General features: G+C 49.7%; 1 protein-coding gene across 4 annotated transcripts; it reads right to left on the bottom strand.

The window, feature by feature from the left end:
- Positions 1 to 761: 761 nt before the first annotated feature.
- CASS4 (Cas scaffold protein family member 4) lies at positions 762 to 21,713 on the bottom strand. 4 transcript variants are annotated; one of them, XM_039719425.1, is made up of 7 exons: positions 21,086 to 21,713; positions 9,446 to 9,820; positions 6,195 to 6,296; positions 5,098 to 5,244; positions 3,276 to 4,595; positions 2,464 to 2,523; positions 762 to 1,835 (listed from the first exon to the last, which is right to left on the bottom strand). In XM_039719425.1, the coding sequence occupies exons 1-7, from the start codon at positions 21,128 to 21,130 to the stop codon at positions 1,437 to 1,439; spliced, it is 2,448 nt and encodes an 815-aa protein (XP_039575359.1). In that variant the 5' UTR covers positions 21,131 to 21,713; the 3' UTR covers positions 762 to 1,436. The 4 variants fall into 4 exon arrangements, with proteins under 4 accessions (XP_039575359.1, XP_039575356.1, XP_039575357.1 ...); XM_039719422.1 differs by lacking the exon at positions 21,086 to 21,713 and adding an exon at positions 17,755 to 18,105; XM_039719423.1 differs by lacking the exons at positions 2,464 to 2,523; positions 21,086 to 21,713 and adding an exon at positions 17,755 to 18,105.
- Positions 21,714 to 22,199: the final 486 nt, after the last annotated feature.

Here is a 22,199-nt window from a genome sequence, read left to right as displayed (position 1 = left end):
TCACCTGCTACCAGGGAATTCCTGGTGGGAATTTTTTGTGGGGGGATCTTCACCTGAACTAGCACCAGTGAATTCCTGATGGGAATTGTGGGTGGGATCTTCACCTGCCAACAGTACACCCAGGGAATTCCTGGTGGGAATTCTGTGTGTGGGGCCCTTCACCTGCCGGCAGTGAGTTCCTGGAGGGAATTCTGAGTGGGGGAATCTTCCTCTGCACTGGCACCCAGGGAATTCCTGGAGAGAGTTCTGAGTGTGGGGCTCTTCACCTGCCGGCAGTGAGTTCCTGGAGGGAATTCTGAGTGAGAAGATCTTCACCTGCTACCAGTGAATTCCTGGTGGGAATTCTGAGCATGGGGCTCTTCACCTGCTACCAGGGAACTCCTGGTGGGAATTCTGAGTGGGGGAATCTTCACTTGCACTGGCACCCAGGGAATTCCTGGTGGGAGTTCTGCGTGTGGGGCTCTTCACCTGCCGACAGTGAGTTCCTGGTGGGAGTTCTGAGTGAGGAGATCTTCACCTGCTCCCAGTGAACTCCTGGTGGAATCCCGAGCGTGGGGCTCTTCACCTGCCGGCAGTGAGTCCCTGGAGGGAATTCTAAGTGGGGGAATCTTCACTTGCACTGGCACCTAGGGAATTCCTGGAGAGAATTCTGAATGGGAGGATCTTCACCTGCTACCAGTGAATTCCTGGTGGGAGTTCTGAGTGTGGGGCTCTTCACCTGCTACCAGGGAATTCCTGGTGGGAGTTCTGAGTGTGGGGCTCTTCACCTGCTACCAGGGAATTCCTGGTGGGAATTTTTTGTGGGGGGATCTTCACCTGAACTAGCACCAGTGAATTCCTGATGGGAATTGTGGGTGGGATCTTCACCTGCCAACAGTACACCCAGGGAATTCCTGGTGGGAATTCTGTGTGTGGGGCTCTTCACCTGCCGGCAGTGAGTTCCTGGAGGGAATTCTGAGTGAGGAGATCTTCACCTGCTACCATTGAATTCCTGGTGGGAATTCTGAGCATGGGGCTCTTCACCTGCTACCAGGGAACTCCTGGTGGGAATTCTGAGTGGGGGAATCTTCACTTGCACTGGCACCCAGGGAATTCCTGGTGGGAGTTCTGCGTGAGGGAATCTTCACCTGCTACCAGGAAATTCCTGGAAGGAATTCTGAGTGGGGGAATCTTCCTCTGCACTGACACCCAGGGAATTCCTGGAGAGAGTTCCGAGCGTGGGGCTCTTCACCTGCTACCAGTGAATTCCTGGTGGGAGTTCTGCGTGTGGGGCTCTTCACCTGCCAGCAGTGAGTTCCTGGAGGGAATTCTAGTGAGGAGATCTTCACCTGCTCCCAGTGAACTCCTGGTGGGATCCCGAGCGTGGGGCCCCTCACCCGCGGCAGTGAGTCCCTCAGGGAGCCGTGTGTGCGAGCGGTGCCCCGGAGCAGCAGTGCTCAGTCCAGCATGGCTCGGAGCTGCTGCGCGTACTTGGCCAGCTCCTCGGCGTGCTCCCGCAGCTCGCGGCTGGCCTGGGCGTTGGGGAACGCCAGGGCTGCGCCCTTGGTGGCCAGCGCCAGCTTCTTGAGCAGGCTGCAGAAGCGGCTGCTGCCCTGCAGGATGCCGCTGCGGGCCTCCCTCTCCTGGCTCTCCTGGCACAGGGAATCCACCAGCCGCTGGCCCACCATGATGATGAGCTTGCTGTGGGAGATGAAGATTTCGGGGGGCTGCTGGCTGCTGAGGCTGGCGGTGAACACGCCGATGGCCTTGTGCAGGGCAGCGAAGCACAGCCTGCAGTGCTCGGGGAGGGGGGTTTTCCTGCTGGTGTTTTCAGTCTTTTTTGCACACGGCAAAACCTGGAGAAAGGGTTGAAATACAAATAGGTTCAGCCTGGTGTCACACGCTGGTTGTTTCTGTGGTTGCTCTGCCCTGAATTTTTCTGGTGTCCAAGTCGCCACACCCCGCAGCCTTTACAGTAATTTCTCTTTTCATAAAGTGTTGGGAATTCTCCTGATTGCTTTCCCCCCCCAAAATACATTTTTAATATTGGATAGCACACAAAGTGCTGCAGCTGAACGTCAGTCCTTTACACAGCCTGGCCTTGAAGCTTTCAACTAATACAAAACATTGATCTTTAATGGACTTAATCAGGGTTATGAATGATTAAAATGCACAAAACAAGAGGCAATTTTGTGCTAGTACATGACAAGATACTTTGAAATACTGATTCTCACAGCCTTATCTCAAATGATGCTGAAAGGCAATAAAATAAATGGTATGACTTCAAACTGGAGTGGTTTGATTGAGGTAAGTAAGTGTTCTTCACAGGTTTTCAGCAGTAATTCTGGGAAAATGATCTCTGAGAAGCAACAGGTCTCTGTGTATAGAGATGTGTGTCTGAATGCAAATTACCATGAGTTTTAGCAAGCACAGAAATCAGGGACTAAAAGCCCTCATAAATAATATTTTCAAAGTCAGAAATACCTTTGGGTTTGACTCTGTACTCTTCTTTGCTACTTCTTTACCTGAAATGACTTTCTGAGCCTGTTACAAATTGAAATGAAAGCAAAGTTGAAACAACTACATAAAGTATTTGAATAAAAATGTGGTTTTCTCTTATTTCATGGGGAAACAACTACTTGTTCTGCAGCCTTCATGTTGCAAATAGAAATGGGAGATTTATTAGAAGGAGCTGTAGGTTTTTTCCTCCTAAAAATGTAGTACTTGGTCCTGCAAAATCTGAGACTGAAACCAACATCAACAAAATGTTTCAATGTAACATTCCCTAAATATTAAGGACAATCAGCATTTCTTTGGAAAATTAAGGGAGATATTCTTAGTAGATACTTTAGTGATTCTAAGGAGATGCTTACAATCATCCAGAATGATTCCAACAAATAAATGTGTTTAATTTCTATGCAAACAGGATTTCCATGACACACCAAGTTAGGAAGGAACATCTCTTGACGTGCAAAACACAATGTAGTGGCAGGAAGAGAACTGTGAGAGAAAAGAGAAGTAAGGCATTGCTAACTTCCAATGAAACCTACTTCCCAAATGAATTTAAGCTGGCAAGAATGACAAAAATGTTTGATTTTCTGTGTTGATTAAAATGACTGCTCACTGTACACGCGCCATCCAGCACTGTCACAAAATCCTGGATCTGCGTAAAGCCTGGGAAGTGGGACATAGAGCAAACTGAATGTGGCACTGCAGAGGTGAAATAGTGCTGATATTAACAGGCCAACACCTGCAAAGGGTGAGGAGTTCAGAGAATAAAGCCCGGTGTCACTGACCTGTAACTGGACATAATCACAATCCTCGCTGCAATTTTCCTCTGGTTTCTCCACAGGGACCTGGCTTTGGCTGCATTTCTGAGGAGCATTTCTCTGGAGTGACTCAATTTCTACTCTTCTTGGCACTGGGATTTGCTTTGCCATTTTGCATTCCAGGCTCACTTCTGGTTGCTTCTTTTCTTGCTCCTTCTCGTTCTTCCTGAAGAGCAGCTTCCCGTTGGCGATGATGATGGACACAAACCTCTTGATGTCGTCTGGAATTGTCCTGGCCACCATAACAAAGCGATCCAGGTCATCAGGGTTGTTCTGGGGCTTCCTGAGCACCAAAGCCTCCAGGGACCAGCTGCAGCTGTTGAGAGCTTCCCTCGTTTCTGTCAATATTTTGTAGGAGTTCATGAGGATTTCCAGCTGCTTTTTAATTCTGGCCTGCAGGTTGTTGTCCGTGAGGTTGGAGGCGTTTCCCTTCAGGGCTTGAGCAAAGGCCAGGAACTCTCCCAGTGACACCTTTATGTGGTCCACTGCTCTGTGGATCTCCTCCAGGCTTTTCTCCAGGTGCTCCTGCAGTCTCCACTTGCTGCTCACAAAGATCATTAAGCTGGCGATGGAGCTGGACACGCTGTGCTGCAGCCGAGTCAGGGTCTCGATGGCTGCTTCCAGCTCCAGCTTGATTTCTTGGACAGGCTCTGGTGATGGTGACAGCGTAGAAAACAACTCAGCAGAAGAGCTGGAGGATGAGGAGAGAGTGCTAGAGACACACAAAGTGTCATTTTCTGACTTGGCATCCATGGAGAGCTGTGGAGAAGCACCGCGTGCTTGGTCCCCAGAGCCATCACTGTTGTCTTCCATCTCTTTCTTGGAGTGTCCAGCACTGGGCAAACCTTTGGGAATATCATAAACGTTCTCCTCAGAGCTCTGACTCTCAGCCTTGGCAGCCAGGAGCCTCGGGGGCAGCTCAGAGCTGCTGTTCTGTGGCAGGAGGAGCGCGTCCCGCGAGGGCGGAACGTCGTAAAGGGGGATTGCTGGAAGCGTTAATTTCCGCTGGGCCGGTGGAACGTCGTACAGCTGTGGAGTCCCAGCCCTGGCTTCGGCGGCCGTGGCTGCAGCCTTGTACCTGGCTGGGGGAATGTCATACAGCACCTGCTTCTCCACAGGCTGCCCAGGAGGGTTGGCTTTGAACCCGGAATTTTCGGGGGATACTGGGATGTCGTAAATCCATTCGGACTTCCGAGGGTTTGGCAAGGTGTTGTAATGGCCCCAGCACTTCTTCTGAGATTTATTTTCTGAGTCATCGAGCTCTCTCTTGGGAGGGACATCATATAACTGCAACAGAGCACAGAGAGTTCATAAACCATCTTTTTGGACAAGAATGAGAAGCAGAACTGAATTTGCAGAGCACACAAATGTGTGCAACTTACTGATGTCAATGCAACAGCACCACGGAAGGGCTGCCTGTATTTTTCATTTTCTAACATGCACAAGCTGCATGTATCAAAGGTAAAATATTTGGAGCACAGGTGATTAGATCCTACAGCAGAGTCCCCAGCCAGTGAAATCTGTAGACACTTGATTTTTCACATGCACACCCTTTCAAGCAATAACTCACCAACAGACACCACTGACTCTGCCCAGACATCTTCAATGACTTTAAATTTTGTTTGATACAGATATTTGTGTGTACAGCTGGAGTCCAAGCTGGAAAAGGGACATTCAGGACCATTTGTTGTGTAAGAAACAGTGGGGAGGAGATGGGAAACCTGTCCCTGCTCCACGCCAGGCATGCCAGGAGTGACAGATTCTTCTGTGCCCACCAAGCCTTACTCACATTGCCTGCTGCTGAGTCCTGGCTGCCAGCTCCGGCTTTTTCTGGCTTGGAGGGGATGTTGTAAAGCTGCTTCTGCTCTGCCTGGAAGCTCTCAGTGGATCTGCCCATCATGGAGCCCTTCCGTGCGCTGGGGGGAGTGGCACCACTCTGCTCAAAGGGAAGAAAATTGGTTTATTTTGATCCTTTTTAGAGCCCACTGGGTCAAAGGCTTTGGGCCACGCATGAGTAGGTCTGGGTGTGAGCAGGGCTCACCCAGGAAACCTGTGGATCATGATGGACTGGGCTCCAGCCTGCCCTGGAGGAGGCCCCTGGATGTGCTCCAGTGCCACTCACACCTTGCTGTGGGAGCTGACAGGACAGGCTGGGGGCTGTCCCCTCCTCAGAGGTGAAGGAAATGTGGCATTCACTGAGCCCAGGGGAGTGGGACAGCACCGGGGACAGGACTGTGTAACAGGACACGTCCCGGTGATGTGAGCAAAGCCAGGGTGTGTTATTCCCAGGAGGAGGGTGGGGAGGTGACATTTCATTTCTGGCTGGGCATGCGCTTGTGACTCTTCTCTAAATACCCCCCACCAAATGACACCCCCACATTTCCTCACGGATTCCGAGGCAGAGAGGGTGACAGGTCAATTCTACTGTCACCCGATTGCTTTTTGTAAAATTGGGAAGAAAATAATATCTATTTTTAGCTCCAAATCTCAGTTCTCTAGACTTTCTTAGGAATTCAGAGCAATGTGTTTTAAATCTGGTGCATTTCTAATAAACACTTCTGTTTTTTCTGTCACTAAGGCATTTCCCCATGGATTCAAAGGTAGAGAGGGTGACACCAGAGATGCCTTTTTGTATTTTCTGTATCAGTGTCACTGATATCTGTCAGTGTTTTTTTATCAGAGTTACTGATAGAAAAAATGGAATTGTTTATTAGAAACACACCAGATTTAAGACTGCTCTAAATGTCTAAGAAACTCAGGAGAACTGAGGTTTTGAGCTAAAAATAAATGATTTCTTCCCAATTTTGCAAAAAGCAAGCAGGGTGACAGTGGAATTGGCTGCAGATCTGCTCTGAGGTGCTCCAGGGAGGGAGGGGCAGGACTCACCTGTGGGAGCAGGGAGCGGTGCTGCGAGGAGGGGACGTCGTACACCTCAGCCCTGATGTTTGGGGCTGAGGCCCTGCAGGCTCTGGGGAGGGTAAACAGGTGCTTGGAGGGGAGAAAAAAAAAAAAATAATAATAAAAGTGCATCAGCAGGAAGCTTTGAAAAGTCATTTAGCTGAAAAAGGCACTGTTGGAGTAATCACTCTTAAGCAATAAAAACCTTCAGCTCTTCACTGAAGGTGAGAGACGGGAACTGACCTTAGGAGCAACAGCATGCTTATTCTCAAATAATTCTCCTTTACCAGCATTTCTGGTACATTTTAGATAAGATCTGAACTGGCACAAAGACAATCTGCCTTACAAACCACAGGGCAGAAAAGATTTGGAGAAAATCCAGCTGCAGTTATCACTTAAACCTTTAAACTGCCCAAAAGCAGAACCACTTAAAAAAGGAAGTGGGGAAATTTTGACTTCCCCAAGCCCACAGTCATTGGGTCAAGCCAATTTAATGTCAGAGCAGCACAAAAGGCAGGCTGAGCATTATTCTGTAGTTATGAACTAATGACTCATTTGGAAGGATTAAACCTTGATGTCCTGTCCAGCTCCACAAACAGGGAAGTCCAGTATGGGAATTGTATCTTTGCAGTCAGATTCTCCTCTTTGATTAAATCGTAATTTGAGCAGCCATAACCAGATCTGTGGGACAAATTATGTCACAAAATATGAATGCTGGGTTAGGACTTTTCTTTTTTAAAACCAACCACCAAAAGATGGAATTTTGTTCATCCAGCCTGCCTGCCCTCAGCTAATTTATAAATGGGCCCTTGCAAGCCACTGACCTCCAGAAATACTGCTGGGGTGAGATACTACAGGAAATTTTAAACTTAAAACTGGTTTTAAACTGGAGGGAGTGATTCCCATCATGCAAGTCCTACAGCAGATAAATGTAGGAGAAATATGGTGGAGGAAGAAGAGTGCAGCTTCACTGTGCCTGGCTCAGCTCTCACCTGGAAACGGAATGAAGAATGAACACAAATCCCCTTGGTGCTGTGATAGAGAATCACAAAATGCTCTGGGTTGGGAGGGATCTACAGGACCATCTCTTCCACCCCCTGCAGAGGGCAGGGACACCTTCCACCATCCCAGGCTGCTCCAAACCCCCTCCAGTGTGGCCTGGAACTGCTCCAGGGATGGGGAATCCTGGCCAGCCTGTGCCTGAATATGAGCATCTTCCTTGCAAAAGAGGCACAACTTCCCCGAGGGGAAAGGTGAAAGATAAAAGCCATCCTTAGGCCAGGTCTGCTTCCAGATGGGCAAATCTGAGAATCCAGCAGAAAGGAAACTCACTGGATATCACATGTTGGTACTTTTGGAAGTCCTGTCAGGGCAGCAGAACCAGGAGGTGCCCTGGGTGTGAGGCAGAAGCAAGGAGGTTTCTCTGTGGGGTGAAAACACCCAGGCTCTGAGGGATTTATTCTTGTTTCCCTGCTCTCAACCAGCTCCCTCAAAGACTCACAGTGGCTTTTCCCAGCTGCTCAGAGGACAGCTGAGTATGGCAGGAGCTTTGCCAGCTGTGCCACGGGATCTCTGAGGGATGGCCAGGATTGTTCTGTGCTCCCTGAGCTCCCCTGCCTTGGGGACAGCTTGTGACCACCAGGGTGCAGCTGCTGTGGGGACAGCTGGGACACTGTGCCACAGGCAGCCCCACTCCCAGCTTCTGGATAATCATCAGAGGCTGGGACATTGCAGAGGATAATTATCAGAGGATAATCAGGATAATAATTTCTTTTTCCTCCTTCACTCTTTTTCATTCTTAGGCTAGGCACAGCTTAGGTGGATAAATTAATGAAATGAGGCAGGGAGAGCCAAGGAGCTGCTCTGCCAGGCCATTCATCCACATCATGAAAAGATGACATTTTCCACCTGATTTGCTGGCACAACATGGAAAATTGATGCCAATCTCTGGTTCAGTTTGCAAATGGCTCCTTTAGGGTCAGGAATGTGGAGAAGTCAGTGACAGCAAGTGCAGAACAGTCTCTTGTAGCTGTACTCAGTTTGAGTTATGGCTGTGCAGTGCAGCTGCAGAGCTGAAAATGAGGTTTTGGTCAGCAGGGATGCCCTGAGTTTGCTGTTTTCCAGCACCCACCTGCCACCCAGCAGGAAGCAGCATGGTTTCCATGGCTGGCCTTCCACACAGCAGGAGGCAAGGTGGCTGAATGAGCCCCATAAATCAAACGACCATTAAATCAGCTTAAAACACTATATAGCTGAATTTTCTTCCTTTTCTTTTTCAATTAGAATTTCAAATGTGATTTCCATACACAGAATAAAGAGCCACCCAGGGCTGCAGAGCTCACAGAACTGAACAAAACCTCGCACTTGAACTCTGTCCCCACCTGCTCCATTTCCCTTTCATTGTGAAACGTTCCCCACTCATTTTTTCCTGAAGAAAGCACAAAGTTTTGATGTTAAAACCAGTGAGATGTAATCAAATTGCATGTTCCATGTACTTTTGAGGAGCTGGGAGAAAGAAGAGCCAGGCCAGGGAGCTGCAATGAAACCCTGGAAAACCAGTTTGTTCCCCTCTGTGACTGGGGGAACTGGTGGCAGCTCCCCTCCTGTACACCTTGGTCAGTGTCTCAGCAAAAATGGGCTGGGAGAGAAACTGGTGGAGGGCACACAACAGAACTTTGTGTTTTTCTGCATCTGGCAGGGGCTGCTGCTTGGTGCAAGCCCAGTGACAGCACAAGAGAGAGGCAGCAGCACGCTGAGCTTGCTGAGCTGCTGGAGACAGTAACAACCAGACCAAACCCAGCAATCACACACCAAAGGGCGACTTTTTAAAAATGATGAATCGTGTTCCTGTGCAGATGGATGCAGAGACTCCACACGTGCCCAGAGGGCTCTGGATGGCTGCTGGAGAAAGTTCTGTGTCTTGTTATTTTAACTTTGTGAATCATTTATAGATTCTCCCAAACAAATGGTATATTCTTTACTTCCTGCCCTGTTTTACAGCTGTTTTAAACTGTCAGAAAGGTGAGGGAGCACAGAATGGAGAGTCTCTACTCTACAGAGAGTAGAGCCTCTCATCTGTCGCCCAGAGCAGCATTTCCCACATTAATCCATAAATTGATGCGAGTTTCCTAAACACCATCATTCTTCTGCTGCAAACTCCACCGAAATCCTCACTCTTCCTCACTTCCCCCCCTCCCAGCCATCCTTTTAACAACACCACCTGGTTTTGCAGAGCTCACCTGCTGCGTGGAGCGCTTGGTCCTCTCGCTGAGCAGCTGCGCCGCCAGGGCCGGCACCTGGTACACGGCGTGGGGCTGCACCCAGCCCTCCATCCGCTCGTAGGTGGCCGATGCTGCCGAGGCCTTGGCCACGGAGGGCACCTGGTAGATGCTGAGCGTGGCTGGCGGCTCGGCGGGGCCGTGGGCTGCAGAGGGGGGCAGGAGCTGCAGGCGGTTGGCGGGGGCCAGCCCGTGGTGGCCGTGCAGGGAGCACCGCCACCAGCCCTCGCTGCCCGCCACGTGCTGCTCCAGCACCGTCACGATGTCGCCTCTGCGGAACGCCAGCTCGTCCGAGCACTCCGCCTTGTTGTCGTAGAGAGCCCTGGCCAGGCTGTGCTGGGGACAGGGAGAACACCCACCTTGTCACAGTGTCACAGTGTCACAGTGTCGCACCCACGCCTGGCTCCTCGCTTCCAGCTTGGTGTTCCCAGCCGGCTGGGATCCGCTTTCCACCCGGCTGGGATCTGCTTCCCATCTGGATCTCACCCTGCTGGGATCCCCTTCTCACCTGGTTCCCACCCTGCGGGGGTCATGTTCCCACCTGGATCTCACCCTGCTGTGATCCTCTTCCCACCTGGATCTCACATTGCTGGGATCCCTTCCACCTGGTTCCTACACTGTTGGAATCTGCTTCCCACCTGGATCTCACCCTTCTGGCATCTGCTTTCCACCTGGATCTAACTCCGCTGGGATCCCCTTCCCACCCTCCTGGGATCTGCTTTCCACCTGGATCTCATCCTGCTGGGATCCCCTTCCCACCTGGTTCCTACCATGCTGAGATCCCCTTCCCACCCTTCTGGGATCTGCTTTCCACCTGGATCTCACCCTTCTAGGATCTGCTTTGCGCCTGGATCTCACTCTGCTGGGATCCCCTTCCCACCCTGCTGGGATCCCCTTCCCACCCGGATCTCACCCTGCTGGGATCCCTTCCCACCCGGATCTCGGTTTGGTTCCCCCACCCCGTTTCATACTGAGCAGCCTCTCTGGAGTGCTGGTGCCAGAGTTAAATGTGGCGCTTTGTGGTTGCAGTAAGGCAGGAAAATCATCAAGAAAGGCTCCATAAAATCAGCCTGCTCTGTCTGGCCTGTCATTTCTTCTCAGGCAAGCTGGCCCTTTGCAATTCCCATGTGAAGCAATCCTGGTGTGAGCAGTTGTTAACATAACAATTACTCCTGGGTGAAAACAACCTGCACCTGTGTAAACTGGTTTTACACCCTGAGATAGAAAAATGAAAACTATCTCTCACAAACAACTTTCCCTGCACTACACACCAGGGTCTGAGTGACCAATCAATGCAGGATAACAACTTGTTACTGACCCATAAAGTGATTGGCAAGAAAGCTACTGACCCACAAGGTCTGTAAAACTGTAAAAAAGGAGTTATGTGAATAAAGAAGGGACTTGTTCCACCATGAAGGAAATTGAGTCCATGTGATTTATTCTCATGCTTTGTGTCTGCTGTGGTCAGTGCAATAAAGAAATAGATAATAATAAGATTACTGTGATATATTTCATCATCACCTTTTCCTGCTTGAGGCTTTTGAAGAGCACTGCTAATCTTCATTATTTAGATTTATTATATTAGACTTACATATATTGGACTTGTAAGCTAAAACACGAGAAGTTCCACCTCAAAATGAGGAAGAACCTCTTTCCATGAGAGCCCTGGAACAGCTGCCCAAGGAGAGTGTGGATCTCCCTCTGGGGAGACACCCCAAACCCACCTGGATGCATTCCTGCACCTGCTCCAGGTGACCCTGCCTTGGCTGGGGGTTGGACTTGGTGATCTCCAGAGGTCTTTTTCAACCCTGATGATTCTGAAATATGAAAAATAGGGATCTATTCTGTGATCCCCTATGAAAAACAGGGATCTATTCCGTGATCCCTATATGAAAAACTGGGATCTATTCTGTGATCCCATATGAAAACCAGGTGCTTTCCCATTGTAATTCTGTGAATTCTTCATCTCATACTTACACATTACAAGATCACAGAATCATGGAATGCTTTGGGTGGGGAAGGACCTTAAATCTCCTCCCATCCCACCCCTGCCATGGGCAGGGACACCTTCCACTGCCCCAGGTTGCTCCAAGCCCTGTCCAGCCTGGCCTTGGACACTTCCAGGGATGGAGCAGCCAGAGCCAGCAGGTAGCTTTAGTCACCCGAGGCATTTTTACAAAGGATAGGTAAAGTTTTGGATGTAATTTTTTAGGTTTTTTTTTCTAGTACAAGATAGATTTTGCTTCCAGCTTTAAAATGGACTGCCTGCTCCCCAGTCCGTGGGACACTGGCTGTGCCTCAGCATGAATTTCTTATCAGAAAGTGCAAGTAATGTCCAGAGAGATAGCACCCAAATAGGAAACGTGATGCCTTGTATTTTTGTGCAGAGCATTTGCTGCGAGGCAGCAGCTGGCCTGAAGCTGCAGCTCAAGAACTCAAATTTGTCAGCTCAGCTGGCGACCAGGGCCCGCTGTTGGCTGCAGGCATTTCATGAACAATGGCTTTTTGTGGCACCAGGGCAGCTGCCAGGGCTGGACAGCAGCCCCCTTGGCCTCATGGTCCAGCCTGGCTTTTGCCTCGAACACAGGAGTCCTCTTTGGATTGGGACAAAGCCAAATGTTGGAGTCAGGCCCCCAGGAATCCCCCCTGACAAAAAAAGAACAGCCAACTTTTCCTGTTGTTCATCAACACTGCTGGCTCCTTGGGCTGGCTGCTGCACTTCTGAAGGACAAATCCTCTTCTTCAGCCCCGAGGAGGGTGGGCAGAGGAGAACTCTGCCCCTTTTCCAACGTGAAGAGCCTTGTCCAGGCACACCAGGAGATGGTGAGGGGCAGGAAGGCTGGGCTCAGGACCTGAGCCTGGCACACACAGCAAGGCTGCCCTTCCTACTGCACCACGCAGCTGAGAGGAGCCTTGGGTTCACACTGTGGCTTTAAAAGGCAACTAAATATTGACGTTTCCCTTTTCCTGTGGAAACAGCACACTCAAGATGCTGCTCAGCCTAATTTTATAAGCAGAGACACAAACCTTGCCATCAGAGGGGTCTCTGCTCGAGGCTCAGCACACGTTCCCTTGCTTTGACCAATAAATAAGTTCAAATATCCCAGGGCAGCAGCCCCAGCCCCAGGCCAGGCTGAGGCAGAGCACGGTGGTCAGATTTTGCATTTCTGGAGCTCACACTGGGGCATGTGGGCTCACACCTGTGAGCAACACAAACCCAGGATCCTCTAGAATCGTCCCAAATCAAGCCAAGCAGGAGATTAATTAATGAAGCAGTGAAATCATAGGGCACTCTGGGGAACCTGACCTAGCTGGAAAACAGATCTGTTCATGGATCATCTCCCATCCAGAGAGCTGGGATGGAAAAATGAAGACTTGGACCAGAGAAGTGATGGAGACAAGCCCTAAACTCCAGTCTGCAGAACATGACTGAGCTGAGAGATTGTCAGACCTCACACAAGCAGGGTCAGTGGAGCTCTTAAAAAAAAGAGATTAAAAAAGAAAAAATAAAAACCAAAAAATAAACCCTAAAGGTTTTCCAGCTAAGGCAGGGCTTAATTAAACTCCAAGTTTCAGGACAAACCCTCAATACTGTGGAGTTGGAGAGCACATCTTTGCCATCCCCTGTTGGTATTTCAGTATTTCAGCAAGATGCAGAGTGTTTCAGGAAGGTGCAGAGTGTTTCAGGAGAATGCAGATTGTTTCAGGAGGGTACAGAGTATTTCAGCAAGGTACAGAGTATTTCAGGGAGGTGCAGAGTATTTCAGGAGAATGCAGTGTTTTAGGGAGGTGCAGAGTGTTTCAGGAGTGTGCAGAGCGTTTCAGGAGGATGCAGAGTGTTTCAGGAGGATGCAGAGTGTTTCAGGGAGGTGCAGAGTGTTTCAGGGAGGTGCAGAGTGTCTCACGAGGGCACAGAGTATTTCAGGAGAGTGCAGAGTGTCTCAGGAGGGTGCAGAGTGTTCCAGCAGCACAGCAGAGCTGCAGGAGCTCAGCGCTCCCTCTCTGGCCATGGGTGGGTTATCTGTGTGCCAGAGCCCAGCCCTGCCTGCCCCCCCAGCTCCCCGGAGCTGTGTGGGGCATCACTGTGGCACCCCCTCCTCTCCTGTGCTCCCAGGCATCCCTGCCCTGCCCTGACTCTAACCAAGCGCTGCATTCCCGGGATCCCGAGCCTCGGGATGCTCAGAGAGGAGGGGCTGTGCTGGGGGCCCCGGGAGATGCTTTTCCCCCGTTATCCAGCAGAGCTCTGGCTGTGCAGGGTTCTCTGGTGCTTTGTGTGTTGTGTCCTCAAACAACCAACGTGTAAAAAGCACTAAAGCAACACGGGTGAGGTCCAAGTGCTTTTCCTTCTTTTCTTGCTGCCTCATCCCCATCAGCAGCCTTGTGAAACCTCTCCTAAGACAAGGACCATCCTAAAATCCCCACCAAGAGCACCTTGAGAGGCAGTGCTGGGGCTCTGCTCTCTCTGGGTGGGTTTAAACAAGCTGCTGACAAAGCACAGACCCGAAAAGAGGGGAAAAGTGTCCCCTGCAGCCCCTGCCGAGGCACTGGGACCCCCGGAGCCCCCCCAGGGCAAAGCAGGGAACTGGAGGGGTTTAACAATGCAGGGTTTGTGAACAGCTTCACTCCCAAAGTTCTCATCTGGCTGCAAGAGCATCTCCTTTGCTGGAGCGAGGCTCAGACGTGGGGAGAGCAATTCCCCCCCAAAGTGCACTTCTCCCACCTTTGTTGTTGGCAGATCCTTTTCCAGCCACAAAGCCTTGGCAGCCCCTGGGAGCCGTGGGGATGAGAGCTGCCACCTCATGTTTATTAATGGAGAGGTTGTAATTAAGGGCAGTAAAGCTGATCAGTGCCCAGTTCTATAATGTAAAATGTTGTACCCTCAGAGTGACATCTGTGCTCTGTGTGCACAATAGATATTTATGCTAAGGATGAAACATCCCACTGTTACCAAAGTCTCCTGATGCCTCTCCTATCCCAAGCCTGATCTTCATGCAGCAGAAAGAAATATCATTATTAAATGTATACAAACATTGCTGGAAAAAGCCAAGTGAACACAATGATGTACAGCACGTGATAATTTCAGCATCTTGCCCACAAGCCTCACAAAATAATTTCTCTCTGCCCCCATCCCACTCAGTTTGTATTTGGAAATCTCAGTTTGCTACCCTGTATTATTTCATGTGAATGGGTACTGCACTATTTCACAGCATTTCAGATAAAAAAGATATTTTTCATTCATTATCTTCAATTTGCTTCCCAAAAACCCCTATTGGGATCATGTAAATAAGGAGACAGTTTAATCCTGGGAGTTTTTGTGGTCAGTTTAATCTTGGGAGTTTTTGTGGATCAAGAGAAATATTTCTCATGTTGCACATCAATACGTGAGTGAGCTCTTTTACTGCAGGAAAGTGGGACTAAAATATTTGAGGAGGAAGAGATAGAGGGCTGTGTTTGCTAAACAGTTCTGCTCATGCATCAGAGACACCTCTGACATGTTTACAGAGCAGCTTCCAGTTAATCTCTTCACCTCCCAGCAAAGCTGCAGAAATAAACATTCTCCATCATCCCCTAGCTGGGAACAGCCTTCCCTGAGAATTCCCTTTTAAACCCCAGACCACGTTGAGTCACTTAAATTTTGGTCAGTTCATTGTAGAGAGTTCACATCAACATCCACAGGAAAAGAGGAGAATTTACCTTAAAAGCTCACATCGTTCTCCACCTGCATGTGCAGCATTTCCTGTGACCTGCAGAAGGTCCTTCTGCATTTCTTTTGTTTGTATTTTGGAAAATAAATGTTCAGCTCATACAGAAGTTTTGTGTGGGCCTCAAGGAGGAATGAACATCAGGACTTGCTTTTATGGCTTTAATTGATTTTGTGGGGGTGGAAGCAGGTGCTGATCAGCAGGTTTTGAATTCTAAATTTGATCATATAGAGAAAAAAAATACACTTTAAAAAATCAAGGTTAAACATCGTGCAGCTTCACACAGGCACTGCTGCAGAGGTGGGAATTACAAGCTGGAGTTCTGTTAATTTCCCCCAAACTCTCTTCTCTCCACAAATGAAGTCAATCAAATCCTATGTGTGTTAAAATCACCACAAGAGACAAGTGCAGCCAGGATTTCACCCCACTCAGAGCATTTTTACAGGAGTGCTCTCATGCCCGAGTTCCAGGGAAAATAAAAACTTCCTGCTGCTCCCTGCACTCCCTGTGGGAGCATTCCTGGCCTTTGGGTCCTCAGACCTTTCTTTTTCCCATATGCACCCAATCACTTTAGGGTTTTTTTGACTTTTTTAAACCTTTTAGTATCTTAATGACACCTGACTGTATTTATTTCTAAATGTGGCTTTACAGAGAGAGAAATTCTGCTGGGTACAAGTGTCCTCCTCAGAGCAGGGTCCTCACCCTCCTGTGAATCAGGCAAAACATTTTTCATTGAAAAACTGGAAATTTTCAGGAATTGCTGCTGCTGGAGGTGCCAGGGTGCTGTCCCTGGTGTGGCAGCAGTGGAGAGGCCGAGGTCAGGCTGGGGGGCTCTGATCCCCCCAGAACCAGCAGCAGCACAACTCCCACAGCCGCGGCTTCCTGGGGCTCTCTGGCTGCACTGATCACCCCCAAAATCTTGTGCTCACCCCCCAAAATCTTGTCCTCACTCCCCAGATTTTGTGTTCACCACCCAAATCTTGTCCTCACTCCCCAGATTTTGTGTTCACCACCCAAATCTTGTCCTCACTCCCCCAAATCCTGTCCTCACCCCCAAATTCTTGTCCTCACCCCTCCAAAATCTTGTCCTCACCACCCAAATTTTGTGCTCCTCCCCCAAAGTCTTGTCCTCACCCCCCAAATCTCTCCTCACCCCCCAAATCTTGTGCTCATCCCCCAAAATTTTGTCCTCACCCCCAAAATCTTGTCCTCACCACCCAAAATCTTATCCTCACCCCCCAAAACTTATCCTCACCACCCCAAATCTTGTGCTCACCCCCCAAATCTTGTCCTCACCCCCAAATTTTGTGCTCACCCCCCAAAATCTTGTGCTCACCCTCCAAATCTTGTGCTCATCCCCCAAAATTTTGTCCTCACCCCTAAAATCTTATCCTCACCCCCCAAAATCTTATCCTCACCCCCCAAATTTTGTGCTCCTCCCCCAAAACTTTGTCCTCACCCCCCCAAATCTTGTCCTCATCCCTCTAAAATCTTGTGCTCATCCCCCCAAATCTTGTCCTCATCCCTAAAAATCTTATCCTTACCCCCCCAAAACTTATCCTCACCTCCCCAAATCTTGTCCTCACCCCCCAAATTTTGTGCTCACCCCCCAAAATTTTGTGCTCAGCCCCCAAATCTTGTCCTCACCCCCAAATCTTATCCTCACCCCACCCTCTGCACTGCCCCACAGGGCTCCTGTTCCCGAGCAGATGAACGAGGTGCATCAGCAAACGGAGCAGTGGATGGTTCTGGGTGGCTGTCACTGGCATTGTCACATTGTCACATTTCTGGGTGTCCAGCTGGGCTGGTCCCTGCCGGGAGTCCCAGCTCCGGGCAGCAGCTGGACTCTTGGCTGTCATTAGCAGGGACACATGGTGACAGCACAGCCCTGCCTGCCCAGCTGAGCCACTCCTTGTCACAGCCCAGCACAAAGCCCAGCCTGGGCTGGGGAAAACCGACACAAACGGCTGCAAAATGGGTTTGGTCCATCACTCATCCCTCCACACCAGGAGAAAAGAGTATTTCCTAAAAATTGAGCACTGCTTTGCTCTTGTGAGCCCCAGGTCTCCTCGCAGATGTGGCCAGTCCTCAGCCTCGAGTGCAAAGGCTTTCCCAGGCTCACAGCTGAAATTTCATTTTCCTCATCACACAGTGACCTCAATTCTTGAGACATTTCCATTACCCATTTTCTAGGGGTCAATGCAAAAACATCATCTCTTTTGAGGTAATAACACTGCTCAACTCTTAACCTCGTTTTTTCCAAGAGAATGTGGAAGTGACCAGTCTGAGTCACTCATGATCATTTCTAATAAACTTGTCATTACTCAACGTACACAGAACAAACCCTCACCCTCCTCTGCCACGCTGATGCTCTTAGGAAACAGTTAATTTGGATTGTATTTTAAAAATTAAGCCCACGTGCTCCATTAATGTGCAAATCAGCTGAACACACACATTGCAAAGAGACCCTGCCAGATGCAGATTTTACCCTCTGTCCACTACAAATAAAATCAGAAAGTCACCAAATCAGCTGCAGCAGAACGAAAAGAACCCAGAGCTTCCACTGACCTTCATTTTGCTGCGTTTCCCTGCTAGTCCATCACCTGAGGAGGAGGAGGAGGGTGTCCCCAGCCCTGTGAGCGGCTCAGGCAGCTCTGCAGGCTCTGGCTGGAGGCTGCAGAGGGAAAGCTCAGCCTCTGCCCCCTCCTGCTCGCTGGGAGCCCCAGGAAAGCAGCTCTGGCAGCGGGGGGAGCTCGTTACGTGGCAGAATTCTCTCCAGGGAGCCCCTGGCTGCAGCTGGTGATGTGCAGGACACACAGACTCCCCTGCAGGGAGTCCTGCCCTGCTCTGAGCACACAACCCAGGGCAGCAGGGCTGCACCGGGAAAAGGGCTGGCTTTGGAAGCATTCTTGCTGCATTTTTTACTCCTGGTTTGTTATGTTTGGGTTGTTTGTTTAGTTGTTTTGGTTTTTTTTTTTTTAAGTTCAAAGTGGTGTGAGTTTTGATACACTTTTAGTCTGTCTTTAGAAAACTGAACAGATCCCCTTTGTGGTTATAAATTCCCTGCAAAACCACCTCACCCTGCAGGGGCAGAAAACCAATGAGAAAAGTTAAACATGATCTGCAGCTGAAGGGTTTTGTGTCTTGGACTTAAATATTGTTAAGGTATAATGTTAATTAAAATTATTAATGGTTGCTATTTGCTTGGCCACAGCTGAGTCCTGGTCGTGCTGGTGCACAGGTTTTACCTCTTTGGACTCAGGATATCTTGGGGGTTAGCAAATTTTTACTGGTTTGCCTTTGTACACGCTGGCTTTTCTCTGGTAAAAGCCTCTTCCTTCCTCTTTCCACAGTAGCTTCAAATTAGACACTGGCTCCTAAAGCCACAATCCTGCAGCTAGAAAAGACTTTAATATCTTGAATAGAAAATGCTGAATTGAAAAGCTTCATCAACCAAATCTACACCTCTGGGCTGGGAGCAAACCAGCTGCTGTCCCGAGGAGAAAGAACTGCTGGCACAAGGCAGCCCATTTCAGTGCCTTTGTGGTTTTTATCTTCTTTCTTTTTTATTTTTTAAACATCAGGAGCAGCAGTTTGACCCCTACAGACACTTCATGCTGTGATCAGGAGCCATCCATTTGTTACCCTGGAGTTTTCCAGGTGCTCCAGCATTTGAAATGATGGAGAAGTACCAGTTACAAACCCACAGCTTGTGGCCACAGAACTGCTTTCAAATACAAATAAATGTTCCCATGAATGAAGCCCAGAGGGAATTCCTGCCATGGCAGGGACACCTCCCACTGCCCCAGGTGCTCCCAGCCCTGCCCAGCCTGGCCTTGGGCACTGCCAGGGATCAGAACAGCCACAGCTGCTCTGGGCACCTGTGCCAGGGCCTGCCCTCCCTCCCAGGGAAGGATTTTTTCCTGATATCCAATCTAACCCTGCTCTCTGGCAGTGTGAAGCCATTCCCTGTGTGCTGTCCCTCCATCCCTTGGAAATCCTCTCTCCATCTTTGCTCCTGGCTCCTCCAGGCCACACTGAGCTCACCCCAGAGCTTCTCCTGCCCAGTGAGCAATGCCAGCAGTGCCAGCAGAGCTGCCCCATCCCCTGCCCACCCTGGGGCCTCCTCTGGGCTCTCTCAGCAGCTCCAGCTCCTTGCAGACCCAGGGCTGGGGCAGCCCTGCAGGTGAGCTCCCACCTGGGCACAGAACCTCTGGCACTGGGGTGGGGAGGTGTGAACGGGGCACTTTAGGAGAGAGAAACTCCAGATCCACTTCAAGCACATCCAAACACTGTTCTGCTCTCCTTCAGCCAGAGCTGTGCCACTGCAGGAGCCCCTGGAGCTCAGGGGTTTGAGGTTGCAGCAAGGGCTGCAAGGCTTCCTGTGCTGCCCCTGGCAACAACAACAACAACAACAACCAAACCCCAGCCCTGGCTGAGCTCAAACAAACACCAGCCCTGGTGTTTGAACTCACCCTGAACTCCTCTCACAGGGGTTTTCCCCTGCAGGTGCAAAAGTTGGGGCACAGGGATCACTGCAGAGCATTTCCTGCCACAGCAATGCTGCTCAGGGCTGGTGCTTCCAGGAGTGCAGAGAGAAATTAAAAAAAAAAACCAAACCCTTTGTGTCTTTATATAATTTAAGTATTGTAATAGTACTGCCAAGGTGGTAGGGGATTTATAAAGAGTTCATAAATGACGTTGCAGAAAGAATTTTGGTGTTTTATTACTCAGCTGAAGTTGACTGGGTGGGCTCTGGCCACGTCTAAAATGCTCACAGCAGAACAGGTAATCAGTCTGCTACCATTACATTGATTTATTGACAATCCACTCAAGAGAACTGGAAATAGATGTAGAAATAGAAAATTATCTAGAAGTGAGAAATGCCCTGCGTCAGTCACTGATGACTCAATGTGAAACGTAGCCCCCGACTCTTTACAAGCCTTGATGGAAATTTGGAGTGTAAAAAAATGACTCATTGAGCTCCTACTAAGCTTTTCCCCCCCATAACATTTTGTGTTAAATTTCCAGGAGGCAGTTTATTTACAGTAAACACTGAGATCATAATCCACTATGAAAATCTTAATTCCAGTACACTTATTAGACTTGCAGACAGCAGGACAGCAAGGCATTGACTTTGAGATTTCAGCATTCTCCAACCCTTACAGCTCAGAGCTTCTGATCTACAGAAAATTAATCTAGATGGAATATGGAAACAGAAATAAGTGTAACAAACCTTATACACTGCATCCAGTCTTTCAAAATAGGAACACAGAGTGTTTCAAAATGTTTTCATGTAACAAAGAAATTATGTCATGCAAGAGGGCACCAGGGCTGGCAAAGAAAGGATCTGTGTCTCTAATGTCACTGCAGTAAGGTGCAACCTTGACAATGTATCTTTATAATTTCACAAATGTGCTTATTTCCAGCTACTTGTTGGTTTTCAATTCTGCTTTATCCAGGATCCTCACCAAGAAGACATTTCTCCCCGTCAGTGGTTTTGTCACCATGAAAAGCACAGGGGGACATCAGAGATGTCCCCCAAGATGAGGAACCCAAACACTTCACAGAGCCACAGACCTGAGGCTGGCAGAGACCTCTGAGAGCACGAGTCCAGGCTGTGCCTGCTCCCCACCTTGTCCCCAGAGCTCTGAGTGTTCCTTGGGCACCTCCAGGTGTCAGCTCCCTCAGGAATTCTCCATTCCCTTCCCACCCCCCTCAGCAATTCTCCAGCCCTTCCCAGCTCCATTCCCTTCCCTGGCCACACTCCAGCCCCTCAGTGTCCCTCTGGTCACGAAGGGCCACAACCGGCGGGGTCTCATCGCTGCTGCTTCCAGCATCACCAAGAATTCCAGTGGATTCAAACACCAACCCCTTCCCTGCCCAAATCCAGACGTACCTTTGCAGCTGTGCTGCTCCTGGGGCCTGCAGCCATCGTTGTCATGGTGCCCTTGGAGCAGTGCAGGGGCGCAGGAGGGCTGGGGACAGCTCAGCCGGGCGGGGAACTCCCCTCAGCCAAGTCCATCTGACAGCTCTGCCCCCAGCAGCACTCCGAGACAAGGTAAGATAATATCTCAGACAGCAGAAGATGAAAGGAGGGCAGAATAAAACCCAAAATCAGCCCTTCTGGCCGCTGGAAGTGAGAAAATGCCGCGTCAAGTGGGATTTTCCTTGGTCTTCCTGCACCAACTTGTCGCAGCTCAGCAGTGGGAAGTCTGAGCCCTCTGCCCGTGCTCCTGTTTCCTCTTTTGCAGCAGTGAGAGCAGGGCTGTGGCACAACCAGGAGCTGCACAGCCTTGATAAGACAGCCCTGCCAGTCCCAGCAGGGCAGCCTTTCACTGCCAGCTTCTCCCGGCTTCCCAGGCAGTCTCAGCTCCCACTGCAGGAACAGGAGCCCGTCAGGAACTCAAGGCACCTCCAGACTCCCACAGGAAAGGTGTTCCCGAGTCAGGGAATGGTTTGGGTTGGAAGGGGCTTAGGGACCACCTCATTCCATGGGCAGGGACACCTCCAGCAGAGCAGGCTGTTCCAAGCCCATCCAGCCTGGCCCTGCACACTGAATTTCACCCCAGGTTCATTTTCTCCCTCAATAGGATGAGTTCAGTTTTTCCCAGCCTTTCTTTCTCCAACAGAAATCCACCAACCTTGCGGCCTCAGGAGGATGTCCAGGATATGGAAAGGCAGCAGGGTGCCAATGGCGGGATGGTTTTGTGTTCAAAAAGTAACTTTTTGCTCTTGCACTGTGAGTTCAAGCCCCCAGAACCATGGAAGCTTGAGGTGAGAGCTCCCACTGCTCACAGCCACAGCGGTGCTTTAACACAGAAACCACAAAAAGGGCACTTAAAAGCAGATCCCAAACACCAGCAACAAGATGAATTACACACAGGTGCTTTAGGAGAATTTAAAAGAAGGTGGCACTCCAAAAATAAAAAGGCACTGCTGTCACCCATGGCACATCACGCCCCAGTGACTGTGTCAGGACTTCCCTTTTCCCTGCCCCCAGCTCTGCTGCT

This window comes from Passer montanus, unplaced genomic scaffold, assembly GCF_014805655.1.
Source record: "Passer montanus isolate IOZ18808 unplaced genomic scaffold, ASM1480565v1 scaffold41, whole genome shotgun sequence".
NCBI classification, from domain to species: domain Eukaryota; kingdom Metazoa; phylum Chordata; class Aves; order Passeriformes; family Passeridae; genus Passer; species Passer montanus.
The sequence above is the reverse complement of the archived record's forward strand: the minus strand, read 5'-3'. Positions and strand labels throughout refer to the sequence as shown.

Excerpts from the sequence above, each read along its gene's own strand:
- CASS4 (XM_039719422.1), bottom strand. The coding sequence starts at position 18,093 with ATGCTTCCAAAGCCAGCCCTTTTCCCGGTGCAGCCCTGCTGCCCTGGG. Across the intron at positions 9,821-17,754 it reads GGAAACGCAGCAAAATGAAG|CACAGCCTGGCCAGGGCTCT; the intron begins GTCAGTGGAAGC and ends CCCTGTCCCCAG. Across the intron at positions 6,297-9,445 it reads CCAAGCGCTCCACGCAGCAG|CACCTGTTTACCCTCCCCAG; the intron begins GTGAGCTCTGCA and ends CTCCCCTCCAAG.